Source organism: Aythya ferina, assembly GCF_964211825.1.
Source record: "Aythya ferina genome assembly, chromosome: 1".
Lineage (NCBI taxonomy): Eukaryota > Metazoa > Chordata > Aves > Anseriformes > Anatidae > Aythya > Aythya ferina.
The window spans coordinates 193,718,436-193,732,419 of NC_140296.1; the positions used below are offsets into that span (position 1 = coordinate 193,718,436).

Consider the following 13,984-nt stretch of genomic DNA (forward strand, 5'->3'; position numbering starts at 1 on the left):
AATTCACTGATGGTATCGGCTGCAAGGTTGTTTCTTCTGCACATCCATCACATCACTCTCCTTCAGCTTTCTTTAGCGAAACCTCCCAAGCAGCAAAAAGAGCAGGTCAACTCTCTGTGTCTGTCTGATGGCCCAGAGGAAAGGCATAGAAAAAACACCACCTGCTCGCATGGATGAGTGGAAAATAGAAATGTTTGGTGGAGATATCTTGCTTTGAAAATTACACCTTAAAGTCTTTGTTAGCATAAGAAAGTCAAAAGTGCCTCAACTTGCTGTCCTGTTTTTAGAAGTTACATGCTGTAGTGCAGAGAACAAGTGGTACTCGGAACCAGGTGGTCTGTATTTCTGTTGTTTGTGGCTGATTATGGAAAAAGCTTTGGCGGTTTCCTTATTTTTTAGAAAGTTGCTTACAAAGTGTGCATCAGGATTCTCCATGTGGTAGCAGTGACAAAAGTGTTTTTCTATATTCTCCCATGAAAGCCTTTATCCAGAACCAGAGAGCTCTGGCAAAGGTCTTCATTGCTCAGTGTTGCTTAATTGTTCCTCAGCCTCCCCTGGCCCTTGCAGAATGATGTGCCGTGGCCATGTTAAAAAAGCAGCTCCTCTCTCATCAACATGCTTTGCTGTTCTGCTTTTGGGGTGCGAGCTCTCTCCCTGAATGAAGTGAGCAGCTCCACTGCCTGAATAATCACTTTCATAAATTAATATGGACCACAGCCACGTCCATCTGTGCTGTGATTTCCCCCTGCCGCACATGCCTGGAAGGGCCCTGTACCTCCCGAGTAATTATTTACATTCCACCTATTGCATTCTCCATTGCAGACAACCGTCTTTACTCATTTCTCAACTCGATTTACTCCCCATTGTTTTCTGTGCTAAAAAAATACTACATGATGGGTGAAAGCCCATGGCAACCCCTGTCTTGCAGCAGTAGGTACTTTCTGCTTTTAACAGTGAATAGTCATAACTCACACAAGAATCTTGGATCAGAGACGTGTGAAAATAGATTATTATGGTTTTACAAGCTTTTGTTTTGTTACGGGCAGGTTGGTCCTGGTTGTTTTTCTTAAATAAACTATGCTATTGTTATTATTAATAATAATATCTTAATCTTGCTGTCAATAGGAGAAGGATGAATGGTAAATTATGGTCTATGACATTGCATCAACATCTCATCTTCATCAGACAGTTCCTACTATTATAGGAACTCACATAACCATGGCTTAGTGGTTTTTGCAATACCCCGTGTCCCCCTGTTTTGTTGGTGGGCACCATTGGCATTGCTCTTCCATGCAAAGATGAGCCTGAAATCTGCAGGATAGTTTTGGGAAGCACTTTTTGACCTGGGTGATGAGAGGCCAGGAAGGCAGGTATCTTCTCTGGTGTAAAGGTCTGTTACACTGCTGCTGGTGGTAGAAGGACCCAAACAGTCCCCTTGTGTCCCTCTAGATTAGTGGCCCAGGGCTTCTGCAGATTTCAGCCCCAGGTACAGTCAAGATGCAGGCTGTGATCCGGGGCTTCCCTTCCCTTCAAGGAAGAGGTGAGAGATGCTGTGAAACAGTAAAATCAAAGGAGAAAGGAGAGAGAGAGGCAAAAAATACAGAAATGGAGGAAGGAGATGGCTAAGGCTAGGCATGGTACTTCCAAGTGGAGATGTTGCCCTTTTTATGCTCCTTTGCTGGATTTTCCCTTGCTGCTAAGTAACACAGGTGGCTCTTAGAGGAGAGGGATGTACCAGCCACATTGACAGTCCAGGCTACTCTGCGTGCTAAACAACTGGAAACAAAGAAAATTGCCTAAAATTCATCAGCACAGGGCCTATCCAAATCCCAATGACTTCAGTGAGAATGAGACTGAGCCCCAGAATCCCCTGGCAGATTAGATACTCCCATGCTCCCAAGCTTATTTAGAGAATTATCTCTTGGTAGAAAAATAAATAAAGGCATTGCTGGCAGCTCATGTGGAGCTGGGGACCACTCCTGCAGCGGTGGGCACAAATTGCCCCCTTCCCCTGCCACTTTCTTCTTTAGGGAATAATTGCTGGCTGCTCCAGGCAGCCCCCAAGCTCCCATGGATGCTGACCAAGGAAGATGTGAGTCCACATGTTTTTGGGCACTGCAAGCCCCTCGTGAACTCTGGCACAGCCCGAGGCGATGGTGAGCGCCAGGCAGAAGGAAGCGGGAGCACGCCGGGGCCAACGCATCCCAGGGGCAGCAGTTTTGGAGTGAGCCTGCACAGGCTATGCCTGCATGAGACTTTGGCACGAGGAAATGATGCGAGCCCATCACTTTTACAAGCAGTGAAATTTATGGAGGAGGCACAGATGTTAAAAAAAAAAAATCCAAAACAAACAAATACCCATAGCTGAAAAATAAATAAGCCAGCAAAAAAGGAAGACTGGGAGCCAGAGTGACGAGGAGCTCAGTTTCCAAGGCAGTGGCCCGGGACGGCCGCCAGCTGGAGCGGCGGGGAGAGCTGGATGTCCCCTGCACTGCACATCCCTGGAGCCTCTTCTGGTGCCTTCATGGAGGAGCGTGTCAGAGCGTGTCACCGTGCCTCTCCCCATCCACGCCAACAAGGGACACGGCCTGGCTCCCTCCACAAAGTGATATGAGACAGGAAAACCACAGCAAAGTTTTTGCTGGTGGTGGTGAACTCGGGCTCGGTGAGGAGCCAGCGGTAGAGGCAGGTCCGGCAGATGGTGAGGATGTCCCCTGGGCCACTGCGCGGGCTCTCCATCAGCTGCATGGGAGGTGGGCCAGCCCAGCAGCCTGCACGGGCGTGGGGCAGCTGCCATGTGGCTCGCGCCTCCGTGGAGGGAGCCTTTCCCTCTGGCACCAAAACAAATCCAGGAGGGAGCCCCTAGCCCGTGCCAGTTTTGCACTTCAAAAAATGCTGGCAGGTAGGCTCTCCTTTCTGGTTATATCATGTCACTACCGCTCACCCGCGCTGTCTCTGGGCACCGGTGGGGATCCAGCAGCAGTGTGGTGGATGCTTTATACACTGGGAGGTTTGCTCCCATCTCCTGATGCTGCGATCCCTCTGCCAGCCCTGCTCTGTTAAAAATGTATGTTTCTATGAATTATTCTCGCCAGTGTTTCGTGTTCAGCTGCTCTTTCCCTGTGTGGCCCCTGCTGGGTTTGCTCCTCTTCCTGGGCACACACTCCTGGGAGGATGACATCCCCCAGTGTGTGTGTAATTTTGGAGATGGGGAGAAGGTTTAAGGTTTAATTATTTTCCTCAGCAGTGGGTGCAGCAGTGGGAAGGGTTGTGGCAGAAGGGCAGGGGCTGGGAAGGAGGTGTAGGAGAAGAAGAGCTGGGGTGAGCACACAGGGACTGGGACTGGGACAGAAGGATGGGGCGAAAGGACAGGGGCTGGAGCAGAGGGACAGGGAGCGGGGCTGAGGGACGGGGCTGGAGGCAGAGAGACAAGGGCTGGGGCAGCGGGACAGGGACACGGGAGCAGAGGCAGGGACTCAGGTGCTGGGAAGGGGAGCAGGGGCAGGGACCGGGGCGGGGACCCAGGGGCAGGGACCCGGAGCAGACAAAGGGCGGGCGGCAGAGCCCTGCTCGCATCCCGCAGCCCCGCACCCGAGCGGGGAGCGGGAGGCGGAGGAGGAGGAAAAAAAAAAAAAAAAAAAAGAGGAGGAGGAGGAGAAGGAGGAGGTGGAGGAGGAGGAGGGACCTTCCCCTCCCTCCCACCCCGCCACCGGGGGAAATAAATTATTCCCAGCCCTCTCGCTCCCAGCTCCGTGCCCCGCACCCCGGCAGCGGCAGGCGGGGACAGCGGGGCAAGCGCAGCCTTCGGCGGGCGCGGAGGGGCCGCCCTCGGCCGCGGACAGCCGCGGGGCCACCCCGTCCATCCCACCCCGTCCCGTCCCGTCCTGTCCCACCTTCTCCCGTGCCGTCCCGTGCCGTCCGTCCCGTGCCGTCCCCGCGGAGCGGCGCGGAGCAGCGCGGTGGCCCCGCCGCGCCCTGGATGCCCGAGCGGCGCCGGCGGCAGCAGCATGGAGCGGCGGCGGGGGGTCCCCGGGGGCTGGCCCTGCCTGCTGCTGGCCGCCCTGGGCACCCTGCTGGCGGCCGGCCGGGCTGCCGCCCCCCCCCGGGCCCGCTTCTCGCCCTTCTTCTTCCTCTGCACCCACCACGGCGAGCTGGAGGGGGACGGCGAGCAGGGCGAGGTGCTCATCGCCCTCCACATCGCCGGCAACCCCGCCGCCTACGTGCCCGGCCACGAGTACCACGGTAGGTGGTGGGGAAGCCCCCCACTGTGGGGTAGGGGTGGGAGGGGGGGCGTCCCGGCTGCGGACACGAGTTTAGGGGGAGGATAACAAAAAATATATATATATCCAGGTGGCTTTTTGCAAGCAGCCTGGAGCGGGAGAGGAGGGTCCGTGGGGTGTGCGCGGCTGGAGGCGCAAGGATGCTCCCCCCGGGCAGCCCCGCGTGGGCGAGCAGGGGGCTGCGCCGCTCGCAGCTTTCTCGCCACCTCTCCGTGCGGAAAACTTTGTGGCAAAGGGGTTTGGTTCAGGGGAGAGTGCTCCGAGGTGCAGTCCTGCTCCTTCTTCCCCCCTGCGCCTGCTTTAGGGTTTGCGGCGCTGCACAATGAGCGCGAACTTGCGGTAATCATTCAGAAGTCAGGAAAAAGAAATGTAGATCTGTATTTCAGGCGCCTCGCTCGGAAAAAGATGCCGTGTGCTAGCCCCTGGTTAAAGCTGGAGTAAAACTCCCGACTGTGACATATTCCAGCCCAGAACTGAAGTCCTAAGTAAATCGCAGGACTTCAGAGTTACGTGGCCGCTCCGACGGGTTTCTTTTTGTTGGTGCACAGAGCACCAACACCAAACGTTCATTTGCACAAGACCTGAAGTTTTTCCCTTTGCATAGCCTTTAACAACGCACTTCTTCCTAAATCCATGCGAAACTTTGGCTTTTAAAGTACTGGTGCCCTTTTTAACTCCCCGCACACATCAATTACATCATGCTCGTTTTTTTCTTTGGAGCCCCGCATCTTCCAGCCCGTAACACGCCCTCGGACCGCTTCACTTGCATTCAACCTGCTGAGCCTTAATTCTGCTGGGGTGGGGGGTGGGAAGAAAAAAAAAAAAAAAAAAGAGGCTAGAATTTCCTTCTTGACAATGCCAGACTCTGGAGGTTTTGCAGCGCGGCTCAGGCTCCTGAACAACGCTTTTTGCAGCGGTTTGCAAGCGAGGAGCCCCCTGGGGGACCCGGGGGGCTGGGGGGGGGGGGCGCGGTGCCGCTGCGGGGAGACTCCCGCTGGGACTGCGGGCGGCGGTGGCGGTGAGCGGGGTTTGGTGGTGAGACGGCCCCGAGGAGCGCCGGCTCCTGCAGGTGGGCAGGGGAGGGTTTCCCACCGCTGGTTTGCATCGGAGCCACCTCCTCGGCTCCTTTTTCAGCCGCTCCCCGCTGTCGCGGGGTGTCCCGAGCGGTGCGGGAGCTGCTGCTGCTGCTGCTGATGGTGGTGGTGGTGATGGTGTTGATGAAGATGATGATGATGATGCCGGGTCGTGCGTGCCCAGAAGAAAGTGCAGAGGCTGAACTTGGCAGCTAACTTGCGCCTACAAGTTGAAGCTATGCCCCGACGTGAGCCAGCCTCACTCCCTGCTCATAGCTTGCAACGCTATATATATATATATATATATTTTTTTTTTTCTCCTATTCTGTGCATCGATTAAACACCTAAGTGTGCCAAAGCAAGGCAAGAAGCACCCCTTGCTTGCTGTGCTCGGCGCAATAGACATATCCTTCAGCCAAGCGCCCTTAGTTAGATATTTTGAAATATCTCGTTTGAGTATTTCAAAATTAAAAAATTCTCAGTGTTAAATACAGCACGAGGAAAAGAAGTTTACGACCTGAAGAAATAATTTGAAGCAATCTGGGCTTTTATGTAGCTCAGTTTAATGATAATGGCAAGTGCCAGTGCGCACGGCAGCATTTATCATTTAAAAATCAAACTTTAAAGGTGGTCTTGTGCAAACAGAGAGGTGGAGTTTTGAATGCAGTACAGAAGCACAGGGCAAAGGCAGATTTGTAAATGTGTAAATGTAAATTCACCTGTGCAGAGAGGACATTGAGACACAGTGCTCTGACTCTTTGCAAGGTCCAGGGAGGCTCTGGTTTGCACTCTGTCTCTGCTCCGCAGTCCCAGTGGCAGGGGACAGCAGCACCCAGAAGCATCAAATTCAAAGATGAGTGAAGCGGGTGAAGCCATATGTCAAGGGCTGGAAGAGAAGAAATAGTGACAAAGAAACAAACAAAAAAACCACCCACCCATCCATCCACCCACCCGAAAAAACAAACAAACAAACAAAAAAACAGCTAACAACTTTCTGCTAATTTGTTTACACGCTCCTTTGGGTCCTCAGGGTGGGAGTGAAGCCACCGTGCAGCCAGCAGAGCTGTGACACTGGCTCACTTCCATCTGCCCAACTGTCCCTTGTGCTGCCTGTGCCCTGGGAGAGGAAAGGGCTCTGCTGGGGAAGATGGGGCATCAGGCAAGCACCAGGGCTTCTGCAAGTGATTTATCCGACACACTGGATCCAGCACTTTATTTCTCCATGCCTCTGAACTTCACAATTAAAATTAAGGCAATGATATTCCCTACTTTGCATAGGTAAATTGGATACTTTGGTGTTCAGTACTTCATCCCCAGCCCTTAAAAGGGCTCCCAGTTTGGCCCTATTCCTGCAATCAGTAAATATTTAAAAATGCATTGACTGATTGAATAGGAACAGAACTACTTCACACATAAATACGCTCTTTTGTATACAGGGCTGATTTGATAAATTGGTAAACAGTTTTATTACCTTTGGCAGACTTTTATTCCTTGAATTAGCTTATATTAAATTTAATTAAGTCCTTGAGCTGGCAAAGCACTTATGCACTTGCTCAAATCCAAACTGACAAAGTGTGCACTTGTTTAACATAGGCACCTGCTCAGCTTCCTTCAAGCCAAGTGTGCTTAAGAGCTGGGCTGCGAGGCTTGCTCGGAGATTTGCTGTTAAATAGCAGTGCTCCTATTTTCTTTCTCCCCTGGGTTTTCCACGGTAATCTACAAAGCAGAATACAATTTCTTCAAGATTAAAAAAAAAAAAAAAAGTACAAATTGAAAATTTTTATGCAAGTTTTGGGTTTATTTCCAATCTGCGGTCAATTTTGATCATTCATGTCAGTTTGCCTACAGTGCTGGGAGTGTGTCCTATGATTTGCAGGCAGATAAGTACATTGGAATTGCATAAAGAAAATAAAGCATGACTGAACATTGAATCTTCACTATCCTTAATCCCAGAAACTTAAAAAATGAACGCTCAGATTTGTAGTATTAAAAAAAAAAAAGGAAGGGGGGATCCTTTACACATTATTTTTTCTTATCCCTCAAAAAAAAAAAAAAAAAAAAAAAAAAAAAAGGCTTTGTTGTCACTCCAAACAGTGCCCTTTTCCCAAGGTTTCATATTTAGAACTTTTAGGAACAACTTTGAACTGGCTTCCCATGATTGCTGTTAAAACTCATAATTCTACCCTTAAAATAGTTTCCTTTAATGAGACTTGAGTTTCTATTTCACTCTCCATTGTTCCTTTTTTTTTTTTTTTTTTTTCCCAGAACTGATTAACCTTCAGTCCCCATATGTTATCAGTTTCCATCAATGACTGTTACTATTCTTAGATATACTGTATATTGTCTGGAACCATTGCTTTGATAGGTTGTAAAAAAATGTTTTCAACTATTTTAAGTGGTAGTTATGCACTCTTTCAGCACTGATAAAAAAGTTGTTCAAAGTCTGGCCAAGTCCACCTTTGTTACTTAGCCACTGTATTTAAATAGAGATTGTGACTTGGTATCTGTTTCCATTAGGGTTACTTACATTTTTGGTACCAGGCTGATCTGCTGGATATTTTTATTGTTGATTCTGATTGTTCAGATTAATAAAAAACAAAAAACCTGTGTTGGAATCTGAGATGAAGGAGGGGGTAAGAGAAAAAATAACTGGGGAGTAAGAAGTGATACTGCTTGAGGTATGGAGAAACAGGGTTATAAGAGAGTTGCTGAGACTTGGTGATGGCATCTTTTCTGTCAGTTATGCCATAGTGTAGAGAGGTTTTTGTGAGAGAGCAGAAGTTAAAAGTGCAGAGAATGTGATGTTAATGATGGTGCATGGGTAGGAGAAGAGCAGATTTTTATCCATGTTTTCCAGCATCATTCTGAGAACTATGTCAGATTTTGAATCTTCTGCAGGATATTCTCTCAAAAGCATTTTTCTCATCTACTTATACTCTGCTCAGATATTTGGAAGAATGGAGACAGGCATATTTTTTTTTGTTTTAAATTGCAGGAACATGTAGAAAGTTTTGTTCATGGGAGTCCAATTAGCTCCTGGGATTTATTCTGTAACTCTTAAAGGACATTTAAATTAAAAACATGACGATGGCAATAAGTAACAATGGCAAGAGATTTATTAAGATTGGGGGATACCCTTGATCTTCATGACTCTTCTTTCCTGTCAGGTCTTTAGCAGCATCCTGCAGCGACATAAATGTTTCATAGCACATTGACATTTTCTTCTGGGGCCAGCATTTACACAAAGTCCTCATCCACCAGTGCCCGCAGAACTTGTTCTGGCTATGCTACATTGTGGTTGGGATTTTTGTGCATAAACCAAAGTTCACAAAAGCACAACAGATTTCTAAGTATTTTGGTTTGTTCTTTACGTGGTCTGCGGTTTGAGTGTATCAGATCTGAGCCTTACTTATTGTGGTTTTGAGTGAATTTTCTTACATCTTTACCTTGGCTAACAGATTATCTCTACTTCTGAAGCTCTTGTTTGGTCCCAGAGTTTGTGTGATGTATGTTTGCAAATTTTAAAAAATTCTGCTTTGAAGATCTCTTGACCAGAACCTTGAAAGAAAAAGGTAGACAGGGTCATGATGTTTCTCTAGGGAAGAAGTTAAAATGTAATGAGTTCAGCTGTCATCATTCTCATTCCTGGGCCAAATAAGCAGTCAGCAGATGGCTCAGCCACAGATACGGTCAGACATGGGATTTATAAAAGGAGGTAGGAAGTCCACAAAGGCTTCCATGAGCCCTTTCTTGCAAATTTGCAAGAGAGATGTAATCTCTGCTTAAATCCTTTCTCCCCCCATCAGGGGGTTGCTCCCCCCTGCAAAGGAGCGTTGATTGCCCCAAATAACAGAAATCATGGTCAGCACAGCGTGCCAGCCTGACCCACATTTGGCAGGTGGCATCTGACTGTAGGACAGAAATGATATGGTTGGAGTTACTGGTCTGCATGGGGCTGGGTGTGCTCAGCATGTCTGCGTGCGTTAGAAATTGCTCTTCCTCACTGCCTGAGCTGTCCCCACAGCACATCCCCCTGGACAAAAGGACTCCCACAGTGGTGAAAGGATGCAAAAGTGCTCCCTCAGTGAGGGTATTGCATGTGTTTTCTTCTTTTTGAGTTTAAAGAACATATTTTTGAACACGTATCAATGGAATTGTTGAAACCTGTCCATGGTAACAGCTTTTAGGTAGATTTTTTTTTTTTTAAGTTACTTTTCTTATAAATAACTAAAAGTTGTAATTTTATATATAGATATGTATCAAGATACTATGTTCCTGTGTGCATATATAGATAGATAGATATAAGCCTTCTACTTCAGACCTAGGTTGACCAGTAAACAACTTGTAAGTAGACTGCTGTGTCACACCGGCATGCAGTGCAACTCTCTGATGTTTTTGCATTGACTATTCCACCAAAACTGTGTTGCTTCCTCAGGTAGAACACAGGTGAGACTGTAGGCTGTCAACACTTCTAATTTTCCTCATTGTTCTGTTGATCTGAGTTTTTAAAGACCACTGCTTTTGAAATACTCTTGCCCTTTAATAAGTGCAATAACGCAGTATTTGCACATTGACTGATCAAGGTATGATTTTCCACCTGATGACAGACCTGACGATACGACTGAGATGTATTCAAATGCAAGCTCTATTAGCTGTGTGTGTCTCATGCCCTACAGCTGTGGTTTAGATTTGCCATGAATGTTTTCTGCGTGAAGAGGGAAGGAAGTGGCACTGTCTTACCTCTGAGAACAAGGAACCTTTCTGACCAGTCCTTGGTGTGAGAATTTCAATAGTCTCTGATGAAAGTTTCAGTCTTTTTAACATGCTTCCTTTCTTTGTGTTAGCATTTCCTGCCTTTTCATCGGGCATAAAAGGTGCATAGAGTGGAAATGTGTGTCTGGAATATTTGTGTCATTCATTTTTTTTTTTTTTTGTTCCCAGTTGTGACTGGCCACTGGTATAAACATAGTGCATGCTCTTACAATGCAACTTTTACCATTGACCAAAGTCCAAGAATAGATTGCTTGTGGAAAAGACCTTCCCAAGTTCTTAGGTGATTCCTTCTTGCAAAGCCTGCTGCCTTTTCTGTTCACCCTTCCCTGGGGTCAGACCTGGAAAATTACATCCTTAGGGTGGACCACAAGGTCAGCGTGGTGTGGGCTGTGTCGAGGTAATGGCATTACAGAGGTAGAAATCCCTCAGAGGCATGCCAAAGGGACCTTCTCCCAGGTCTCCCTCCACCGTGCTCAGGTCCCATCCACAGGGGACATTCCATTTTGGGAGCCTGGTATGTGGGATTTATGTGCAGGTAGCGACCTCCATGGAGACACTGGGACCCTTGGCTCCTCTCCCTCCTCCCCTTTGGGATCCTTCATCTTCCCAGGGAATCAAGATGTCCGTGACTTGCCTGGTAGTGTTCCTTCACTAGATGCGGTAGGCAATGCTCTCTGCAATAACACTGGAGCCTGGAAAGTAGGAGGTGTCTGGAAGAGCTGGACGTGAGGGGTCTGCAGAAGTTGTAGAGGAGCAGATGAGAAACTCATCTGCTTCCAGTGACTTTTATTGAAAAGCAGTAGCTGTTTTCCTGAGGTCTTTGTAAAGTCCCTATTGCCATATTTCTTCATCCTGGTGGGGACCTGGGAACAAAGCAGGCTGTTCCCAGCTTCTGTCTAGACACTCTGATATTAATATTGGTTGTGAGAGCTTCACAAGTGTCTCCTCAGGGGGTGAAATCAATGGAGCTTTCCAGCCCAAGTCTGTTGCCTGCGAGAGCCCGGCGTGACAGCAGGCAACAAATCCATCTCTCTTCAGGTGCAGGCTTTACCCTGCACTATAAGTTTCAAAAACTTCTGGTAGCATATTCATCAGTGAGTTAGCAAGGACATGATTAGCTGGCTCAGGTTGAAAGCCATTTTTCCTGTGTACGTTGGCCATGCTCTTGAAGAGGACTAGTTCACAGGTTTGCCGTATGGGTTCTGCCCCTGTGAGCTCTCTCTGCATGATAAATGCAAGTGATGAGCAGGTGATTGGCCTTTTAACATCCAAAAACAGCAGCACAACCCTCTGCGACCTCTCCCTGTGTCAGGCCCCGGGATGTGAGAAGTCATTCATCACGTCACTGGGCTTGGCGAGGTCACTGCCACTTGGTTCCACTTTTCCCACTGCTCTCCAGGACAATACAATAGATAGGAAAGAACAAGAAATATAGATAAAATTTATCTTTCTGGCTAGAAAAAGCTGTGGTTTCCAGGCTAGAATAACCTTCCAATGTTCCTGTCTCACAGGGGAAATATGCTGGTAGAGGAAACAAGCCTCCTTCCAGAATTAGACACATTCATCTGGACATGGGGTGAAATGATTATCAATACCATGAACTGCAGAAAGAAACCAAACAGCACCACTGACCCAGACAAAGATCTGGGTCTAACAAAGAGCTGCCCAGCCATGTACTGCAGCAAGCAGGCTCATTTGTGGGGTGCCAGGTCTTAAAATTAAAGATTCCCTGCTATCAAGTGCTGTAAAAAACTCTTCCTAGTATGTTTGAAATAAGGGACTTCTGGTTAAACTCCAAGGACAAACATTTTTGTAGACCAATTGCTCTGACTCTGGCCCCAAAAGACTGTAGCCTTAACATCACTCTGGATGGCACAAAGATCAAAAACCTCTGGAAAATATTTTTATGCTTTCCAATTATTATAGTTGACTTGTTGATGACTGATATCCCATCAGATGGGTTTTCAAGTCGATAGTATTCTGGTGTGAGACACAGAACTTTATAATTGGTTCATCTAGAATTGCTGTGTTTGTAATGAGTAATAAAGTAATTTAAAATTTCATTTTGAGGAGGATGAAAACTGATTGTGTAACAGTGTAAAATTTGGTATATGTTGTACTGGAAAATGGAGGGAAAGTGAAGCATTTGAAATACTTTGTTGACATTTTCAATACAAAGTTTTGAATTCTGTTTTGGAAAAGTATCTTAATTGAAAAACTGACTATGAAAAAGAAAAGAAAAAAAAAAGTTAACCACATAATCAGAAAATGAAATGAGACTTTTCTGCTTGAACAAAATTCTTTATCCCATTTTTTTGGGTTCATTGAAGATTTTCATATTGACCTAACTGATATTTTAATTTATTTTTTTGTGTTAAGCCCCTCAGTACTTCTTCTTTTATGTTAACCCAAGCTGATCTCTTTTTCTTTCTTTTTCTTTTCATTTTGGTCACTGAACCAAAAATCAAACAATTCTACTTCTGACAAGTTGACCATTTAATTTCCGGCCACTGAACAGACCTGATTCAAATAAGTAACCCTCACGACTCCCCTTGCATTTGTTCCCAAAATAAATTACAGAATAATAATTTGCTCTTTAAGGCACTGAAGTGCAGCTGGTAGCAATACTGCCATTACCAAGGTAACAAACTCGTGTTTTCTATAATGATACCTGCGGTTGCTATGTGCCTTCTGATGTATACATTGACCACATTTTCCTTTACATCTAGTCATTGTTCAGTTTTTTTCCTCACCAGAATTTTTTCCCCCAATTCAGTCTTTCAGTAAAAAAGCCTTAGAGGAGATCTATCACTTTTCTCCTTCTGGATGTCTACATTTAGAGGACATTTCTGCTTCCAAACTTGAAAACCTGTTATAATGCATCTATAGAATTGGCATCTATTTCACTAGATAAATAGGTCTTAATTTCTCTAAAATCATCTTTCTTTTATTTTTATATATCTATATATTTCCCCCCCCCCCCTCCCAGAATGATATTTACAGAGCTGCTCGCCTCAAATAGAAGCAAACTGTTCAGAGCAGACTTAGAAATTGGCATCAAGAGATGCAGGTTTATCTCATTAAGAGAAATCATCCCCAATGTTCTTCATCGCTGTGCTTTTCCTTCAGCATGTTGTCAACATGGAGTGAAAATTACAGAATTGTAATGGGGCTGTGATGGTTTTGGAGTTTGCCTCAGCCAGAGGAGATGAAAAGATGGGGGCTTGGCCAGGTCTCTCCCCAGCCTCTGGTAGCCCAGATTACTCCAATAAGCCTCTGTGGACCTTTCTACAAAAAGAGAAGGAAGTTTTGTTTCATCAAGTGGTAGCAGATGTTAGGGAGCTTTCATACCATTCATCACTGAGAGAAAGCCAGTGCTATGGCATCTGGCTGTTTTCTTAGTACAAATCGTTTTTTTTTTGTTTTTTTTTTTTTTTTTTTTTTTTTTTTTTTAAAAAAAAAAAACAACAAAACAAAAACCTCTAAACTGTCTTTGAGAAAAGATGCTGGTGTGCTATACACTAGTTACTGTTCTTTTGGGTCTTTATCTAAAAATCCAATGTACAAGTCCCCCCAGGACCCCTTTTCCCAGCTGGTGATATTAAGAGAACAAATTCTTCTGGTATGTGCAGCAATTTCCTTCTGGGGAAAAAACAAAACAAAATAAAACAAAACAAAACAAAAAAACACCACCAACAACAAAACACACATTGAAAAATTAATTGCAGTGCAATATTTTTCCTGAATGGACATCACTGACTGCTAAGAAACACTGCTGGGTACTCATTAGTGACTTGTGCCACATCTATTAGCCTTTCATTCCAGATTCGCAAAGCTTGCACTTGTTGCACTTACCAA

The 13,984-nt window shown here is 46.2% G+C and overlaps 1 protein-coding gene across 2 annotated transcripts in view; it reads left to right on the forward strand.

The window, feature by feature from the left end:
* Positions 1-3,776: 3,776 nt before the first annotated feature.
* RELN (reelin) overlaps positions 3,777-13,984 on the forward strand; it is a 288,077-nt gene continuing 277,869 nt past the window's right edge. For both annotated transcript variants that reach the window (XM_084506953.1, XM_084506952.1), the window contains exon 1: positions 3,777-4,242. In XM_084506953.1, the coding sequence (XP_084363079.1) occupies positions 4,008-4,242 (235 nt within the window). In that variant the 5' untranslated portion in view covers positions 3,777-4,007. The remainder of the gene's footprint in view (positions 4,243-13,984) is intronic.